The 20814-nt window shown below is 44.4% G+C and overlaps 1 protein-coding gene across 1 annotated transcript in view; it reads right to left on the bottom strand.

The window, feature by feature from the left end:
* Nucleotides 1-2093: 2093 nt before the first annotated feature.
* The window catches only part of LOC147711293 (uncharacterized), a 73480-nt gene continuing 54759 nt past the window's right edge, over nt 2094-20814 (bottom strand). Inside the window, exons 2-3 of the mRNA XM_086919450.1 lie at nt 6420-6554; nt 2094-2530 (exon numbers count right to left, since the gene is read on the bottom strand). Coding sequence (XP_086775576.1) covers nt 2094-2530; nt 6420-6554 — 572 coding nt within the window. The remainder of the gene's footprint in view (nt 2531-6419; nt 6555-20814) is intronic.

The raw sequence follows: 20814 nt of genomic DNA on the forward strand, positions 1-20814 counted from the left end.
CATTTGAAGAAAATCCATGGTGGGAAAGGGGGGATTTGGTATAGTTAAAGAAAGCCTTTGCCATTATTCTTAACTTAAAGCTTGTTAGAGTTAGCATTATTTCTATTGCATGTGTTTGGGTGGGGGGGTTTTCGAGTTTTGGATCGATGCTGGCTATGGATACTTTTGCTTGCTTGCAAGTGGTTTGAATACAATCCACGGTGGGTAAGGGGGTATTTGGGCCTACTTTTACTTTCAAAGTACGTTTTGTCACCAGTTTTCTGCTAGGCCTCATTTTTTGAGATCTGATTGTTGGTCTTCTACATTTTTGCGACTGGCTTTAGTAAGGGTCTGGGTGGGAGCACTGCTGGGAAGGTCTAATTTTGCTCTAAAACACAGTTTACAGTACACCTAGCTTGAGGGGAAAGATCTGCTAAATTAATTTGCCCATACTTATTTATCCTTAAAAGGTGACTCAGACAGAGTACGCACTTTCAAAAATACTGTACTGTCTATTAGGAAACTCAAAGTGTGACTTTTTGCACTACACAGCGTACATACCTTATATTTATTTATCAGTGGTGTTCTAATTTCACTTCCTGTTTTTCGTTCAATAATTACAGCCCGGGTTTCAGTCTGTGCAATGGGGAAAGAAGAATGGAGTCAGGCTTCACATTAGCGAGCCGCAATTCAGCATCCGCCAGGCAGGCAGTGGACAGGGTGTCTTCTGGTCACCTACATTGATGGACGAAGCGTCAGCTGGAATGGAGGAGTGCCGCAAATAAGAGGAATTGTTTGCTGCATGCAACTTACTTACCAAATTCAACAGGACAACTACAACAACATACAGATACAGAATCCATTGTTTTCTTCTATGAGTGTGACTGCATTTCTTGGATCTCTCTCTGCTTCTAAATTGATCCCTACAGCCATTCTATAGGTTTTACTTCGGCTATTTTTTAAACCAAATTTAATGTAAGAAGTGTTTCTCTGAGTGCAGAGATAGGCAAGTGAAAACGCTGCAGCCCTGTACTGTCGCATTCTAGTACTACTTACTTTTCAGTAACAATGCATGCAGTAGTGCATGCACTTCCTTTATGTCACTTAAAAGATTTATGGTTAGCTTTGTACCCAAAGATTTCTTTATCTTCAATTATTGTTTGTCCATGCTGTGCTTTTTTTTTCTTCTCTCAACAAAACCTACCCAAAAAGAAACCCCCATTCCCATCCATTTTCCAAACCCTAACCCTCTTCCCCCGGGCTGTGTGGTTTTGATTGATGTGTCACTAAATGACATCAATATTTCCACACACTTGCTGGGGAGGATAAGGTTATAGCAACAGGCTGGTGAAGGAATCCGAGGATATATTCTAGACTTACTCAGCTTCAGTACTATTTCTTGTAGTAGTAGCCAATGTCAAAGAAATTCAATGCAAGTACTAGTTATACTTTCAATACTTTACCATTTGTTAGGCTACATTGTGGCACTGTTCTAGTGTACTGTCACCTGCTATATTTTCTATCGTACCGTTGTAATGCTACAGTAAGGACAAACCAAGTTTCATTTTCGTTTTTTCCACTGCCACTGTGTCACACCACTAGTACCACCGCAATGAGGAGGACATTTCAACCGCCCAATATTGCCAACCTTAATCGCCATTTCCCGTGGAGCAAGCCCTGGGCCTAGCCCTACTTTCAAACACAAATTACAGGTAAGATAAGCTTCTGGTGGGAGGTAGTATAATGGAGTATTAGGAGAGACCAGAGATTGACGGTAGTACTACTAAAGTCCTAGGACTCTTGAATTCACTTACTCTGTGAGAGGCACTTAGTGTTGAAAACATTTAGCCATTTACACTTAAAGGAAGAAAATGACACAGACTTAAGTTTCAGGAACACAAACTTTCTGTTAAACCCCCACCCACCAGAATCAAAAGCAGTAAAAAATAGGTATGCTCAGATAAAGTTTCAAAAAGTATATTTTTGTAGCCCTAACAAAATAATCTCCCACAAGACCCTCCCTTACCCCAACGATTGTCCTTCAAAAGTCCCAAAAACAACTCAAACTCCCAATTCCCACCCCCCAAAAGTCTCTAAAAAAGGGGCAAGGGACACTACGGCAGGCTGCTGTTCACTTTTGCGGCCAGGGCATCATACTCTTTGCGGAGGGTGGCATGGTCGGAACGGAGGCCCTCCACCAAGGTCTTGTACGTTAAGACCTCCTGCTCCACGTAGGACACTCTGAGGGGTAGGCGGTGCTGGCGTGCCTTGAAACGCCTGTGGGGGGCAGCTGCTGTCTTTGCTGCTCGGTGGTGGCGGTTGGCTTTGGTAGCCCAGCTCCGTACCGCTGGAGCACTGCGCTGGCTGGCAGCCCGTGGGGGCATAGAGGAGGATGCAGCTGTCCCAGTGGATGTTGTACCGGTAGACTGCGTGTCCTGCTCCTCCTGGGCCACCAGCCGCCGAAATTCAGCGACAGTGACATCCAGCCTCCGTTGCCGGACCATTCGAGCCAGCTCCTTCCTTGATGGTCTGTTTGATTTGGAACGAGCAACTATATGAAGAAAGAAAGACAGAGTCTGTAACCAATGCTCCTTAAGATTAACACAAAATGATTGAGCAGAAAGTTGTGTCACAGTACAAGTAGCAAATTGAAAGCACAGTACATAACTATTGAGGACAGTATCTATCTAACCTCCCACTTCTTCATCCTTGCTCTAACATTAGTGGGAGTTTAAGGAACAAATTCTACGAGCACTATGGACTTCCATTACAGTCAACTATGACAGTACACCAGTCTTATTCTTCTTCTTCTCTCTTGTTTAGGAAAATTGGTATGTTATCTTATGCAAGCCGGCATAATCCCAGCGCAGTGAACTTGCACCCGAGAAAAACAGACGAACACCATGATGAGTGAAACAGACTTGCGTTACTGTACCGGTCCAGTACATGCAGGTGGTGAACCTCTTACTTCTCTAGTACGGGTGGCATTGAGAATACTCTGTTAAAAGGGCTACTGCTTAATTAATTTAGCTTTCACCCTACAGTGCAAATGAGTACTGGAAAAGAAAAATGAAGAAGCTAAATAATCTGATTATCTATCACTTCACATGGGATGTATTTGATTACATATGGGATGACTTTAGGTGCTTTGCTTATTATTGAGTGAACAGTGATACACCCACACATGGATGACTTACTACTACTAAACTAAAGTTATTAATCAATCAATCAATCAATCAATCAATCAATCAATCAATCAATCACAGCATTTATATAGCGCGCTACTGACCCGGGAGGGTCTCAAGGCACGGGGGGAGAGGGTGTGTCACTGCTCGAACAGCCAGGTCTTGAGTTGCTTCCTGAAGGAGAGATGGTCTTGGGTACGTCGAAGGTGAATGGGGAGGGAGTTCCAAGTCTTGGCTGCCAGGTAGGAGAAGGATCTTCCTCCGGGGGTGGCTTTGCGGATGCGTTGTACGGTGGCGAGTGCGTGGCAGGTTGATCATAGCTGGCGCGTGGGCACGTAGAAGGTCATGCGGTCGTTGAGGTACTTGGGGCCCAGGTCGTGTAGAGCCTTGTGTGCGTGGGTGAGGAGTCTGACCGTGATTCTCTTGCTGACGGGGAGCCAGTGAAGTTCTCTCAGGTGTCCGGTGATGTGGCTGTGTCGGGGGATGTCCAGGATGAGTCGTGCGGAGGCGTTCTGGATGCGTTGGAGTCTTCTCTGGAGTTTGGCTGTGGTTCCAGCGTAGAGGGCGTTCCTGTAGTCCAGTCGGCTGGTGACGAGTGCCTGGGTGACGGTCTTCCTGGTCTCAGTGGGGATCCATCTGAAGATCTTGCGGAGCACGCACAGGGTGTTGAAGCACGAGGAAGAAACGGCGTTGACTTGTCTGGTCATTGACAGCGAGGAGTCCAGGATGAAGCCCAGGTTGCGTGCGTGGTCCGTTGGTTTCGGGGTGGTGCCCAGGGCCGGTGGCCACCAGGAGTCATCCCAGGCAGAGGGTGATGATCCCAGGATGAGGACTTCCATCTTGTCTGAGTTCAGTTTAAGGTGGCTGTTCCTCATCCAGTCGGCGATGTCTTTCATCCCTTCGTGTAGGTTGGCTCTGGCGGTGGTGGGATCGTTGGTGAGGGAGAGGATCAGCTGGGTGTCTTCAGCATAGGAGATGATGTTGAGGTGGTGTTGGCATGCGATGGCTGCGAGGGGGCTCATGTAGACGATGAAGAGGGTTGGGCTGAGAGAAGATCCTTGTGGTACACGGCAGATGACTTCGGTGGCCTCGGATCTGAACGGAGGGAGGCGGACTCTCTGGGTTCTACCGGTGAGGAACGAGATGATCCATTCCAGCACTTTCTCTCGGATTCCGATGTTGCTGAGGTGCTTCACTAGGGTTCGGTGGCAGACCGTGTCGAACGCTGCGTAGAGGTCCAGGAGGATGAGGGCCGCTGTTTCCCCGTTGTCTGATGTCGTCGGTGGCTGCAATCTGGGTGGTCTCGGTGCTGTGGTTGGCCCGAAATCCGGACTGTGAGTGGTCGAGGGATCCGTTCGTCTCGAGGAAGGCGGCAAGCTGTTTGTTGACGGTCTTCTCGATGACTTTGGCCGGAAAAGGAAGGAGCGAGATGGGACGGTAGTTCTTGAGGTCGGTGGGGTCCGCCGTTGGTTTCTTCAGGAGGGCGGTCAGCTCGGCATGCTTCCAGCTCTCCGGGAAGGTGGTGGTGTGGAAGGAGGAGTTGATGGTGTCTCGGAGATGGGGTGCGATGGTGGCGGCGGCTTTGTTGAAGACATGGTGTGGGCACGGGTCGGTTGGTGATCCTGAGTGAATGGAGTTCATCGTGCGGGTGGTGTCTTCGGTGCTGATCGGGGTCCAGTTGCAGAGGGTGGTGGTGGTGGGCGTTGGTTCGGTGGTAGGCTGCATGGTCTGTGAGTCGAAGTTGTTGTGTATGTCGGCGATCTTGCGGTGGAAGAACGAGGCGAGGAAGTCGCAGAGGTCTTGCGTGGGAGTGATGTCGTTGGTTCCGGCGTTGGGGTTGGAGAACTCTTTGACGATGCTGAAGAGTTCCTTGCTGTCGAGGGCATTGCCGTCTTCTTGGTGGCGCGGATCAGTTGATGATGTTTGCGGGTGGCGTGCTTGAGAGTGGTCCAGTTGTCTGTGGTGTGGTTAAGCCGCCAGACTTTCTCAAAGGTGTGGCAGTTCTTCTTGGATTCCTTGAGTTCGTCGGTGAACCAGGGGGTTTTCTTGCTGCCGGGTCTGCTGGGAGGGTTCTTTAGTGGTGCGAGGTCATCGGCGCAGGCGGTCAGCCACTTGGTGAGGTTGCTGGCTGCAACGTTTGGGCCCGTTGTGCTGGTGGGAGTGTTCTGGCTGAGGGAGGCGGTGAGCTGCTCAGCGGTGATCTTGCTCCAGCTGTGGCGGGGGACCCGTTGCGGTTGGTGGTGGGTCGTAGTTCTACTGAAGCTGAAGTGGACGCAGCTGTGATCTGTCCAGTGGAGTCCAGTGGCGTGGCTGAAGGAGACGTGCTTGCTGGATGAGAAGACGGGGTCAAGCGTGTGTCCGGCGTAGTGATTGGGGGTGTCCACCAGTTGTTTGAGTCTGAGGTTGGCGAGGTTGTCCAGCAGGGCGGTGGTGTTTCTGTCGTTGTTGTTCTCCAGGTGGAAGTTGAGGTCCCCTAGGAGGATGTAGTTGGCGGAGGGAAGGGCGTGTCCTTCCCTCCGCCGGAGGTAGGGAGTGTCCACCGTACGAACCGGTTATATGCTGTGCTTGCAGTTGCAATACAAACTACTGCTACTATTCATGGTGGTATTTGGACAAAATTACAACTTCTTTTCCTTGCCTTTCATACACTGGAACGGACGTGCTAGTGAGGTGTTACATGCTCTTCAAAGTAACACTTAGTTCATCAAGTGACCGTCTACTCTCTCTAGATACACATATGCTATCTAAGAGTATATGCTATCTAAAAGTCAGATAGTACCACGATCCAGGCATCCATCCATTCAAAGTATATCTACACATACAGTTTCTGTTTCACCCACCCAGGCTGTTCTCCTTCCACCCATCCTTGCTTCATCATTCACCCAGCCATGCACCATACCATATTCTTTCCTTCCCAGCCACCTCCAGGACCAAGCAAACACATATCATTCTTCTTTGCCAGTCATCATTAAATTTCTCGTCCTTCCACACTTACTTACACCCTTCTTTTGCTTTTCGTTCATCCCATCCATCAAGTTCATCTCAGATCTGATTGGGATTCTTCTCGCCAAAAACTACACAGCTAAGTCGAAGTACATTTAGAGGCGGCTACTACCTGGTTGATTTATAATACACCCGTGCAGATAGCGGGCGCAGGCTCCTTGCACTTGCTGGTGCGCCCCCTCCCCCTCCCAGAGCCCCAGATAGCACACTCTGCAGTCTTCAATCTCAATAAGTAAGGAATATATAGCTTACCTCTGCCCGCCACCACCGTGTGAACCCTCACAGGCACACTGGTGTCGTCCGGCACTTGCACCGCATCCTCTCCAGAACTGTTCCCCTCATCCACCACCACCACCTCCGCGCTGGCCCCGCCACCAGATGTTCCACCTACAAAGAACATTTAAGAATGTTAGAATACACCACTCACTACTATATAATATTTGGTCTAGGAATAAAGAAATGTTAAAAAAACAGCAAACAATGTAATAATTTGTGGCTGTCTACTCTAAAGTAAAAATGTCCCTTTTTCCAGGGAAGGCTGTTGTCTTGCTGCACTTTTTGGCACAACTGATGAATGCTTGCTTTTTATTTTTAACATGCACCACTTTTTCTCCTAACAGACAGAAGCTTGACTTCTAAGAACACGAGCAAGATCAAGTTCAAACCAGGTGAGAGCTCGGCTCGACCACAAGAAATGTGTCCAATTAATCGTCAGCACTAAGCACTTTTCCATTTTCAGTTTAACGTTTACTTTTATGACAAACTTGATTTTAATAAATGTGTTTAATTTTAATAAAGCTTTTAAACTTAAATAGACTCTGTGGTTTTTGGTCCTCCAGAATAGAGTGGCTGAGCTAAAGGTTTTGGAATTTTTGCAAGCATGAGTCCGTGCCTCTGACACTTCTTGACTCTGACTCCGTACTCTTGTCCTGCGTTGGATATTCTAATCATCATTGGGGATCAATCATCGGTGACTTTGGGAGCTAAATGACTCTGCCACACTATCTAGTCAGTAAGGAGATTGGGGGTTCAACTACAAAGTCTGTTATCACTGAGGTATGTGGAAAGTCTAACAGCGCCTATTATACTTGAGGTTTACTACATACCTGGAGCATTACAGGATTGAGGCAGAGACACAGCGGGCAGCCAGAAGAACCGCCACCGCCACACAGCAGTAACCGCCGCCACCAACCGCGCCGCCTCTCCGGGACTACACATCCCGGCAGCCTCTGCGGCGGCGCGTTGCCCTGATGCGGTAGACGTGCCAGGAGGGGCTGTAAAAGCAGTGAGCCCTCGGTGGAGCGGGGGGTGTTTACTACATACCTGGAGCATTACAGGATTGAGGCAGAGACACAGCAGGCAGCCAGAAAAACCGCCACCGCCACACAGCAGTAACCGCCGCCACCAACCGCGCCGCCGCTCTGGGACTACACATCCCGGCAGCCTCTGCGGCGGCGCATTGCCCTGACGCGGTAGACGCGCCAGGAGGGGTTGTAAAAGCAGTGAGCCCTCCGCGTCGAAAGACGCGAGCGGGACGCCCGGGGCAAAGGGCGGGCCCTCTAAGGCCCTCCAAGGCCAAACAAGGCTTGGCTTGGCCATTCCACTAACGTGTACATCCTTGCACCTGGGATCAGGTTCACCACACTTATCGTCAAATAGCCTCAGAAATGTCAACACCTGTTGCGGACGACCTTCCACCTAGGGTAGGTGCTTCCATCTTGGGTCCCTTGGACAAATTCTTTTCAAGAGCTATTGCTGAAGTCGACAGAGACTTGGCTTTGGCAGAGCGCCGAGCTGCTTGTCGGCTTTCCATTGAGCAACTTAAAAATACTGTACTAGACTCTTCTTCCAAAGTTGTCCTTGATCCACATTTGGATAACGCTTCCCTGTAAAACACAGACGCTGATCTGTTTAATACGGAGAATATCCCCTTAATATTCCAGGTCAGCTTGTCCCCTAAAAATGATAAATCTACTACCAATCAACTTGACCTACCCCTCTCTAGCAGTAACCCAATTATTGACCTTGTTACCCCCAAAACACTTAAGGCCTCCGAGCACGTAAGTTCAAGCATTATATAGGCACTAATTTCCTTGGACGTCGAACAGCAAATACAAACCCAAACAGCGACTTCTCAATATACGGGCCCAAAGACATCGACTGTTATTAATTTCCCAAAAAAGAAACAGGAAATTATTCGCTCACCCCCGAAAAAACGCAGGAAAAGAGGTACGGGTAACCTAGATACTTCCGCCCGCAAACAAATGCCTTCAAAGGACTCCCTTAGGAAAGAACTACTTCAAATAGTTGAAGGGGAACCCAATGCAACTAAAAAACACTTCCCTCTCATGTTCCACCTTCCATAAAAGACTTTGTTGATGCGATGGAACACTTATTGAAAGCTCTACTACTTCCAATAGTAGAGAGAGTCAAGAGATTAGGTGTCCAACTGGATTCCCTCATGGAATGTTCTACTCTAAAAATTGCAACTAGTAAGGACTTAGTTAAATCTTCTAACACAAAGGAGGCAGATAAAACTTCCAAAGAGGTTAAAAGCATAACTGAAGTAAAAACTTCCACTATACAAGCCTCTTCAGCTAAATTGAAGTCAGCTAACAAAATTCCTGTCGCCCCATCAAAACTGCTTCTAAACCCACAGGCACAGTCTGCTCAAATAAATTCTCTTATGGAATCAGCCAGAATGGGGAATACAAAATCCACACTGGACACGAATAAGGCTGATTTCAAACCCAAAAGACCTCCACGTGAAAGAAATGTGGACTTACCCCCAGCTGCTTCACACAATGTTATTGTTTTAACAGGGGTTTCGCCCTTACCACCATCAGGATCATGTGAAAACCACACTAGCCTTAAAAATAAAGTCATCTATTGGCTAAAAAACAACAGGCCATTGCCACCCAACATAAATGGTGAGATCATCATGGTGAGAAGAACTAACTGGGTTGGCCTACGTCCCAAAGACATAGAGGGTGACGTAGTAATTATTACTTTCAAAGACCCTAGAGTCATCGCACATATTAGGGACTGGTTTTCAGACTTTAACAGAGGTCCGATCATACCCAAAGTACTATCATACTTTTATCCCGAAGCACTAATGCCCAGAAAACCATATTGCCCTAAACCACATTATGACAACTTTTCTTTCCCACGGCACCAAAGATTACCTTACAACTCGTATCCTCCTAGGCATGGAATGATGAAAAATACACTTCCTCCTTACAACTTCTATCCCCCTAGGCACGAAATGATGGAACACCTACTTCCTCCACCTCCTAGATATGACTTTGCTGGATATGGCCAATATTTACCACCTATAAGTCCCTCATGGAATCTTCCCTGCTATAACCATTACGACCCGCTTTGTGGTCTGGACGATATTGAATGACTCTCCCCACCTGAAGCTGACAACCTGGTGAGGGAGAAGGTACTTGGTATATCCTCCAACGCATCATCTACAAATGGACATCTGGGGTGCAGAAAGCCGGGAGAAAAGGGGCTGGTAAACGGGGCTATCAAAATGGATTCTACAACCATACTGCCCCTTGCTCACCAGCGAAATACTATAAATATTTCCTCTATCCACTTGGAAAATCGAAAACCATCTTCCAAATTACAGATCCTCAGCTGGAATGTGGCTGGCATTTCTTCAAAAATTGTTCAACCGGCATGGCTGGATGTGGTAAATTCCTTCTCAGTTCTGTGTTTCCAGGAGACCTGGGTGCAAACCCAATACATCAATTGGGCTTCCAGACCTTTCATTCACCAGCGATAGAGAGCAAGCAAGGCAGACATAGGGGGGGTTTGTGTATATATGTTAGTGTTGGCATAGGATCAAGGATTCGGAAACATCTCCTCAGGGATTCCTACCAAATAATTGTCATTGAAATAGGCCTATCCTTGAGTCTATTAATTATCAATTTTTATAATAACATACCTTTAGAGAAAGTCTTACACGACTTGTTCCATGTCGTCGTTTCGATTAAAGAATGGTGCGGGGGTGAGTGTGCAACAGCGTTTATGGGCGATTTTAATTGCCATATTTGCCAAAACGCTCCAAGGGGTTTGTGTGATTTTTCTTCCATACGAGAAAATGAATTTGATGATGATATTCCAAATCATTTTTTACACTCAAAAACAGGGGAGGTATTAAATAATTTTATGGCTTCCTTTAATTTAGCCTTTGCAAACGACATATGCTCTCCACCGAGACCATTTAAACCTTCCTTTCATGGAAGAGCAGCAAACTCTACTATTGTCTTTGTTCTTTTTTCAAAGATGCATGCTTCCCTTATATCCTCCTGGGATACCCTTGATCACCCATATGGCGACCATTACCCGCTGACCCTATCCATTGTGTTATCGCTTCCCACAAATCGCCATGACAACCCCCCAACAAGTTACGAGCAACCTATTAAACTGGGGGCACTAAATGGCTACACCCTAAAATGGGAAAAAATCAATCCAGCCAGCCTTCTTAAAAATCTCTTGAAGCTGAGGTGGGAGGAGGTACACACATGTTTGTCTTTGACTGAACAGCCTCAAACTATCCTCGAAGCTTTTTTGAAAATACAGGACAGTTTAAAAAAGCTACTTACCCGCCAGTTCAAGCCAGGCCCTATTACCCCTAAAGGGTGGTTCGATAAAGTCTGCACCAGAGCCCTAAAATCATTGAAGAAAGCTTTACATTCGACCCCAAAGCTACCTATGGAGATACGTCAGGCTAGACTTCGATACCGCCTAGCCATAAAAAATAGGAAAAGATCTCTGAAGGTGGAAGCTTGGCAGACTCTGTTGACAACCTGTGAAAGCCGCGACTCCTCAGCTTTTTGGAAATTCGTAAATACCCCACTTCCATGGGTAAAAATGCCTGAGAGGAGTTTGGACCTTGCAATTGATGGAGATACATGGGCCGCTTACTTTCAACAACTATATAGTAAACCTATTTCACCTAATACTTCCCCATCGGATTCCATTCTTTCCTCAAATACTACCACAATGGTTTCGAGAAAAGGTCCTTCTAACATTGTTTTTTTGTGTGAGGAGGTCATGCTCACTATAAGGGAGAGCCCCTCCGGGAAGGCTCCTGGCCCAGATGTCATCCCAGCGGATGTCTTCAAGGTGGAAATAGATTTCTGGGCCCCAGTTTTAACCTCTGCCTTGAACTCTGCAAATGCGTATGGCCAAATTCCAACCTGGGCAGAGGCCATTGTGGTACCCATATATAAAAAAGGAGATAGGCATTCACCATCTTGTTACCAACCTATCTCTTTGCTTGACTCTTTAATGAAGGTCGCGGGACGTATTATTTTAAAACGTTTACAAAACTGGACTGTGGAGGCAGACTTTCTTTCAAAACTCCAATATGGTTTTCGAACTGGAAGGGGCACAGTTGAACAGAGCTTAAATCTACATCTTCTTATGTCTAAATACGTGGGGCAAAGAAAGGTAACCTCTTTGTAACATATATAGATTTGAGCTCAGCTTTCGATTGTGTGGTTCATTAACAGTTATGGAAAGTTCTTGCGCACCTAGGGATGAATCCATCTATCCTCAATTTTATCATAAATTTGTATAGAGATGCGGGGGCCAGGGTGTGGTTTGGTCCGAGGGGGGAGTGTTCTCCAAGGTTCACTATCACTAGAGGGGTTAGGCAGGGGTGCATTTTAGCCCCCCTGCTTTTTTCTCTCTATATAAATGCCATCGGTGACCATTTGAAAAATATTGAATGTGACTATCCGAAAGTGGAAGGTCATGCCGTCCCAATCTTGTTGTATGCCGACGATGCGGCTATTTTGTCTCAAACAAGATTGGGGCTGCAAAGAGCAGTCACCACATTTACATACTTTATGCACGCAAGGGGCCTGAAAGTGAATATTGGCAAGACATTTTCCATGGTATGCAACAAGGGAATAAAGAAAATCCCATGTCCCATATTCATCGAAGGTCAAAAAATAGATACAGTTGATCATTTCCCGTATTTGGGCATATGCGTCCATAGACAGGTGGCATGGCAGTTTGCCGTTAAAGCTAGGAAACTTGCTTTTGTTAGAGCTATTGGGGCGCTCCGAGATTTTGGGGAGAGGGGGGAGACCAGTAAAGCAGCTTATCATTATATATAAAGCCAAATGTGTCTCAACGGCAATTTATGGGGCTGGTCTTTGGGGGATTGATAATATATCATCCATCGAAATAGTGGAAAATCAGTTTCTAAGGTATTTATTAGCGATACCAAAATCAACATCTATCTACATGATCCACATAGAGTTAGGCCTACCTTTCATTTCAGATGTAATCAAAGTTGAGCCGCTTCTTTTGTGGCATAAAATCTGGACCACCTCTGAGACTGCTTTAAATCGAGGAGTAATTTTGGACATTCTTAAACTGGAGGGGGTAAAACACATGCAATGGCTGGCATATGTTAAAAGTGTGTTTTGCGAAATTGGTCGACCAGAGTTTTATACCGACCCTATGACTTTGGAGCACATCTCAAGGAAAACCTTGAGAAAGATCCTATTGGACCACCTGGAAGCCAAGAGGTGGGCTATCCAAAAACTAAATAAAACAATCCAGGACTTCCAAAGGATTACCTTGAATAAGGGGCTTCAACTGTATCTCTCCGCTGACTTTTCTTGTTTTACTAGAATGCTTCTCTCTAGATTTAGATTGGGCTCCTTCTTTCGCCTAATAACATTTCCTTCATGTAATGACTGGACTCAAAATTTGTGCCCCCGTCCATATGATGACATTTCTATTCAATCGAACATTCATTGCATATTATTCTGTACATATTACGTAGCCCCTAGGAAATCTTTATTGAGACCTTTATTGAAGAAATGGGGTTTGAGGTCTTGTAAATATGCCTTTGAACGATTACAACAGTTGGAGGATAGGGATGTCATATGCACTATGGAACAGTTTTTGAAATTGCTGCTTACATTTAGGAACTCGTTACGATAGCCTATGTGAATTTGCTGCTTAAATTTAGGAACTCGCTAAGATAGCCTATGTATATTTGTGTCTTTTTAACCTTGGTTCTCCGAACCATTTTAACATAGTTTATGTGAAAGTAGTTTTTATTCCGTGCTTTTTATGATGATTATGTTTTTGTTTGTAGAGTTATTTTTTAACAAATGTAATGAATGCTTTTATGATATCCTTTGTGAATATCGAATAAAGCTTATTTTGATTTGATTTGATTTGAATTGATAAGCTAAGCAATGCATTATTTAGTGTCCATAGTTCTGTTTCTGCAGATTTGTCCCTGCAACAGTAGTAGAATGGATTGTCCTCCTATCCAAACCAAAAGTAAAGTAGTATCTTATTCTTTCTTGGTGGTCATTCACCTTTTTATTGTTGGCAATTGTCAAAGCATAAACATTTAGAAGACTTGAAAAGACAGTATGGACAATCCCAGAGAACTGCACTCAGTACATAGAGCTATTGCTGACTAGAATGGGAGTCGAATGGAATTGCCAAATGTGCAATCTTAGTTAGTTACACAGACAGACTAATAAGAATAATCTAGTAATACCACAGGGAGTCATAGTCGAGGCAGGATAAGAATTTAGATCCAGTCTACAAGAAGATCAAAGACGATTTAGAAAAAATCGAATGAGGAATGCTAGGAAAAAATAGGTAGTCTATATTAAAATTAAAACTTACCGGGGCCAGCAAAGGAGCCCTCGCCTGCCCAATCCTGACCTGCATCCTGGCGAACAGCAGCCTCCTCCTCCTGTGTCCTCTTGTCCCTGGGGGGAGCTGATGTACAACATGAAAAAATGAAAGACCAGAAAATATGGATGAGATTTGTCAACCAAATCAAACATTTCAAAAGAACAATAACAAAATATTTTGGCGAAATAGCAAATAGACAACTATTCCACGGGATATATTGACCGATCTCATGTGGTCTACTACGTTATTAGTATTGCTTGATTTGCGGACCATCGACTTGGAAAGTTCTTATGTAACTCACTAAACAAAGTACTAAAAAGGTTTGCCTAGGACTGGCAGGCAGCAGTCCGCAGCACACGAAGTGACAGACAAAGTCCATTGTGATTGCAGATCAGCGACAACACTAAAGTTTCCTACTACATTAACCAGTCATTAAAATACTCAAACTATCAATCCACCACCACTATTTCTTCTTATCGCCATGTGTACAAAGGAAGGACTGGACTTGAGTCTGTAGGGGCTGATTTAGAAGCCCCTTGCAGCTCTTTTGCTCCATTGTTGCGTGACTTTTGCGACGCAGCGGCAGAACAAAAGAGGCGCCATGGTGCGGCGTATATTAACAACGTGACGCATATGGGATATGCATCACGTTGTAAAGCCCTGCGCCATCAGGGGGCGTTCCTGTGCAGGAACGCATCCTAAAAGTGGCTGGGGGAAATCTACAAGATTTCAATCAGTCACTTTGAGGACAATGATGCGTGACTTAAACCCTGCGCCTGCTTGAAGCAGACGTACGGCTTGACGCAGCATTGGGAAGATAGGGTACCCCAGAGCATTGATGGAGCTGCGCCATCGTTGCGACACAACTCCAGCAATGTGCCGCCTTTACGGCACAGATGCGTAACGCTTTGGTGATGTTTTGGGCCCATGGTGTGCCGCATTGTAAATACGACGCACCATGGGTGGTGGTGGCGTGGCGCACAATTACTGGCGCATCCCTGGTACTTTACAGGGATGCACCGGTAATTAAAAATCTGACCCTTAGTGTCTAGCATTAGGCAGTTCTTTAAACTACACTCATGCATAATTTCACAGGCCAATGAAATGAGCACAAAATCGAAAACAAATAAGCATAGTAGCAGCGCTACTGAGAAGGAGAGCAGTGCACCTGAAATGCACAGAAGATTTTGAAATATAATTTACCTACAATGTAATCAGCAGCATTATTGCTCTTGGTAAAAAACAAAAATGTGCAAGATAATAACACACAGAGCAGGAGAAAACATAGTAAAGAAATAGCTACTACTACTCACCAAGCCCGGGGATCTCAAGGCCGAGTAGGTCGAGCAGATCGCGTTCCCGGTCCAGGACATCCGTCCAGCGGTGGGTGACCTGGTTGTAGGTGCGCCGGACCCGAGAGTGGTGGTACATGGCCCGGCACACCTTCTCCCACCGCTTCCGGCGCTTCTGTATCCTGTACCCGCTAGCGATCTTGCCACCTGCCATGATGGTCCTGGGGAGGCAGCGCTGAACATAAAAAATTAGTGCAGCCACCTCCTCCAGGCTGAAGATCTCGCAGGGTGCGACCTGCTCCCCCCTCAAACGCCCTCACGGGAGCCGGGCACGGGGTGCGGGACCCTTCCCCTTCTCGGGCTGCTTCCCGGCTCCCTTCACCATGGTCTGGGCAGAAAGGAAGCTAAATAATAAAGAAAATAGAATAGGGAAGAGAAGAAAAGAAAAGAGTTTAAAAAAGTAGTTTAAAATTAACCAAAAGTAGCAGAAAACACAAAAATATAGAGCTAGAAAAATAGAGGGATAGATAATAAGTAAAATAGATAAACAAAACTTCAAACAAGCAAAGGATGGCAGATATATAGAGAGAGGATACAAAAAGCATGCCCAGAACCATAGCAATGAATGAGAAACAAGGTGGCCACGCCCGTTCACGACCGCGTGGGTAATTTCGCGCGAGATTTTCCTCGCGGACACACACGAAATTGTACTAGCGAGCCTCACACTTTGCGAGATTAAACATCGCGCCCGGAAACGGAAATACGTCATGCAAACAAGATGGCCACGCCAGTGAACGACCGCGAGGGTAACTTCGTGCCGTTGCGCTACAAGCGGCTCGTTAAAACGCACAAAACCTTGCGAACTAACACGCCGCAAAAAAAAAATCGCATATTCGCACGAATTCGCGGCTTCCGAATTCGATCTCGCGCAATTTCGCGCCCCGCGAATCCCGCGAAATAGCAGAAAAACGAGCTTTGCAAAAATGAAAGCAATCAGCAGGTGCAAAAGTTCAAACTCATCATCAGTAACCATTCCCTGTAGTGCTTCCTGACTGGGGCCCCTACAGAGTTCAGTTGCTAGTTGCAACAATTGTATGACCCTGCTCTGACCCTCACAGCAGGCTCATAGAATAGCTACAAGTAGGCCACAAAGGTCCTGGAAAAAAAAATTGCACTGCAACAGAAAGCAAATTACTGATAAGGAAGCAGGTGCCAGACTGGAATTTTAAAACAGTGACACATTAATAAACCAACCCCAAATTAATTCATGTCAGTTGAAGCAGGGCAGGTGTGCTTGCTTCTCCCCCCCATAATCTACAGTGATGATGAACCAGAGGGTGGCATTGATGTACCAGAGGGTGGCATGGGTGAAACAGAGGGTGGCAGTGGTGAAACAGAGGGTGCTGGGAACCTGTGATGATGAACCAGACGTAGAAACAACATAGTCGCGACCGTTGCGAGCCGACAAATAAGTTCGCAATTGCGAACTGGTACCAAACCCTCGCAAACTGGCAGAAACCTTTGCGAACACAAAAAAAATCTGTAAATTCGCCTTATTCTCAAAATTTGCCCATATCTCTGCTGAGAACTTTTTCATGCAGATACTAACCCGCCAGAAGACAGTTGAAAATGTTGCACTTGCTGCCTTTCTTGACTAGGGTTATCAATTATTTTTAAAGTTGCCATGTTTAGTCTTTTTTCTAATTCTTATATCTTATAGAATACTTCCATAATTAGCATCATATGCTTGTCGGATATTTGTAATAAATTCCATATATTAAAAATATGACCAAATCTTAACATTTCCAATACTACATTACATCTTTTACTCAATCTACCAATGGAGCATGACAACAAATTACAATACCACAAGCTATCTGGAGAAACTTGTTGTGAAGACTCTTAAAGAAAATGAAACTTGTCATTATTGATGACGTAAGAATGGTATCAAACTTAATGCTTGCCTTAGTCCATTTCAGAATGCACAAATTCTTAAAACAGAGTATGACATATTAGTCTTAATTTATTTAAAACACACACAATTGTACTATGCCCTCAGATTCTATTAACTGAACAAAATAGCATACATTGATGTTTGTGTCAAGTACTACCTTTGATATACATTGCAAACAGAAGAATTCACAACTTCAACTCAGCTTTACATGTACATTTCTCTTCAGTTTCTGTACTGAGAACTACCTTCAATCAATTATGTGCTCACTAGAGTTGACAACTAAATACCAACAGTGCCAGCACTACAGAAAACATTCAATACAATCTTGATTTATTTAAAACACACAATTTCACAATATCCTCATATTTTCTTAAAGTTTGAACAGTAGGAAATTCAGCCTTCATTTCTTTAATTTAGAGATATCTCTACTGTATGTCTTCAGATTTTCTTTAGATAAGTGACAAAAAACATTCCTCCATGTCTGTGTCAACTACTGCCTTCAATCTACACTACAGACAGCAGGAGGTCACAACTTCAATTCATGTTTCTATCTACACTATGCACACCATTAAAATTTGCCTTTATTTATGTAAGGCACAGACAATGTTATTAATGGATGGCACAAGAAGCATTCCTCAATGTCTGTTCTAAGTACTACCTTCAAATGTACACTACAAAATGTAAATATAAATGTAGTAGTATTTGTATAGCGCACCGAATTGACCCCCGAAGGGGTATCTCAGGCGCTTGTATGCATACAGCTGTGGAACCCTTCCTGGCTTTCCCTGTGAAATGCCCATTACTGGGCACCCTCAAGGTGAAGGCAGGCATCCTAGCGTTGTTGCAGCCATTGTGGAGATAAAGCAAGCTATTGCCCAGAGTTGCAAAGTGAGACCCATGATTAGAATAGGCACGAGGCGAGAATTATCAGGTCCGCGGAATTTGGGCCCAAGACCCGCCGAGGCGGGAATTGAACCCTGGTCCCGGGCTAGACCTCTGCATCAGGGTCTGGCGCTCTAACCATTGAGCCACACTTCTCCAAACAACCGAGTTTACCTCTTCATACCACGAGTCACATCAGTACTACAGAACACATTGAATCCAGCATTGCTTTATTTAAGGTAGAAACTAATGAATTCTATGTCTTCTGATTTAGTAAAAGAATGTGACAAATAGCATGCATCTATAACTGTGCTCACTAGAGTCTTCAATCTACACTGTGGACAGCCGGGTTCACAACTTCAATTCAGCTTTCCCTCTATATTAAGGACACCAATGGATCTACCCTTGCTTTATTTAAGGCAGAGACAAGTGTACTCTGTCCCCAGATTCTGTTAACTGTACAAAATAGCATTCATCAATATTTGTATTGATTAGTACCTTCGATCTACATTACAGACAGCGGGGTTCACAACTTCAATTCCGCTTTCAATGTAAATTTCTCTTCACTATGTGTCCTCAGAAGTGCTTTCAATCAATTCTCCGCTCAGTACAGTTCACAACTAGATACCAAGAGCGCTAGCACTACGAAAACATTCAATAGAATCTTGATTTACTTAAAACACAGACAATTGCACAATATCCTTACATTTTCTTAAACTTTTAACCCTAGGAAATTCAGCCATCATTAATTTAATGAAGACAAAATTCTACTATATGTGTTTCACATTTTGTTTAAATAAGTGACAAAAACCATTCGTCTATTTCTGTTAACAACTGCCTTCAATCTACACTGCACAGGGAACATACAAGCTCACCGCCAAAGATACTACTTACTCAGTGCTCCATAAACCATCACAAACAAGAGTGAACACTTTTATGTCACAGTGAGACATCCTGTCCCTTTTATATGGATTTGATGCAGAATTCAATCAACAAAATACATTAATTCAATTACTGTACCTCACCCCGACCACACATCATCACAGGGTACATTCAAGCTCAGTGCCAAAGGTATTACTAACTCAGTGCACCACAAATCATCACCATGTGACCATATTGAATGAGATGACTTATTTAGAAAAAAAGACATCATACTTTTTGAAAATATACTTCAACTTACTTCTGTGAATGGACAACCAATATTTATTAGAAAACTTGATTTTAAAGATTTTGCTACCAATCCATGCTGCTTGGACTACACATCATGACACGCTCCACAGAACTTTGTTGCTTTAGATGCACACTTGCTTCCTTTCTTGGCTGGGATTATCAATCATTCCTCAATTACATATTCTGATTGAACATCAAGGCCCTTTATCAAACCTTTTTGTCATTTCTACTACCCCAAAAGAAGGTTAATACTCCAAAACTAATCTGTAAAATTTAGCAAACAACTCTTTCAAGGGATGATCCATCCAAAAAATACTCCTTTGCCACACCAACTATAGTGCGACATGTAAAAACGTGCACCCCAACAACTTCACTTGAGCTGCAACACAGAGATTGCAGGACAACACACTTGCTGCTGCACCAAGCACATCAACTGCTGCAACAGCATCTTCGGCAAGCAGTCCATTCTCAATATTGATCTTGATTTTGGTAAACTTAAATTTCTATGTATTTATTGCAATGAACTTTTCTGTTACGTCAAATAGTCTATCAACCTCATCAAAAACAAGAAACTCAAGGCCTTTTATCGAACCGTTTTAATGGAGATACTACCCCGGCCGAAAGCAGTGAGAAATTTGCACACTTACTGCCTTTCTTGCCTAGGGTTATCAATTATTCTTCTTGTAATACAAATTCAAAGTGCAGGCCCTTTATTGAGCCTTCTTGATAACTACTTCCTGTGAATAGCAGTGGGTAATTTCCACACTTGCATCCTTTCTTCCAACGCACAGTCTTTGTAATGAGCTGGGAATCCAATGATCTACATCCTTGATAAGACAGTGGTTATTTGCACGTTTGCAACCTTTCTTACTTTTTACCTTATTCATCTTCCATTCAATGAACACATCATCCACACATACACACACTACTTGCTGCCTTTGCTGTCTGAAGTTATCAATTACTCTTCAATTTCATATTCTGATTCAAAGTCAAGGCCCTTTTTGTTGTAGCTACTACCTCGCCTAAAGGCAGTAGGTAATTTCCACACTTGCAGCCTTTCTTACTTTTTACATTATTCATCTTCCAACCAATCAACACACCATCTAAACATACACACACCTACTGCCTGCCTTTCTTGGCTGTGGTTATTACCTATTGTTCTATTTCATATCTACATTCAAAGTGCAAGCCCTTTATCGAGCTTTTTTTGTTGTAACAACTACCCCGGCCAACAGCACGGAGAAATTTACAGACTTGCTGCCTTTCTTAGCTGGGGTTATCAATTCTTCATTAATTTCATATTCTGACTCAAAGTCAAGGCCCTTTATCGAGCCTTTTTGTTGTAGCTACACCCCCAGCCGAAAGCAGTACAACCTTTGCATGATGGCTGCCTTTCTTGGCTGTGGTTATCAATTCTTCTTCTAATACAAATTCAAAGTGCCGACCCTTTATTGAGCCTTCTTGGTAACTACTACCGATGAAGGACACTGCATAATTTGCACACTTACGTCCTTTATTGAACCTTTCTACCGCACAGTGTATGTAATTTAAACAGTTGCTTCCCTCCTTAGAAGTAGTGACAGTTTCTCAGGGTCCCACTACGGAATCCGACTCACAGTCTATAATTGCCTGAAAAACAAAACACCCACTTCTT

This window comes from Lissotriton vulgaris, chromosome 5 (genome assembly GCF_964263255.1).
Source record: "Lissotriton vulgaris chromosome 5, aLisVul1.2, whole genome shotgun sequence".
Classification (NCBI taxonomy): domain Eukaryota; kingdom Metazoa; phylum Chordata; class Amphibia; order Caudata; family Salamandridae; genus Lissotriton; species Lissotriton vulgaris.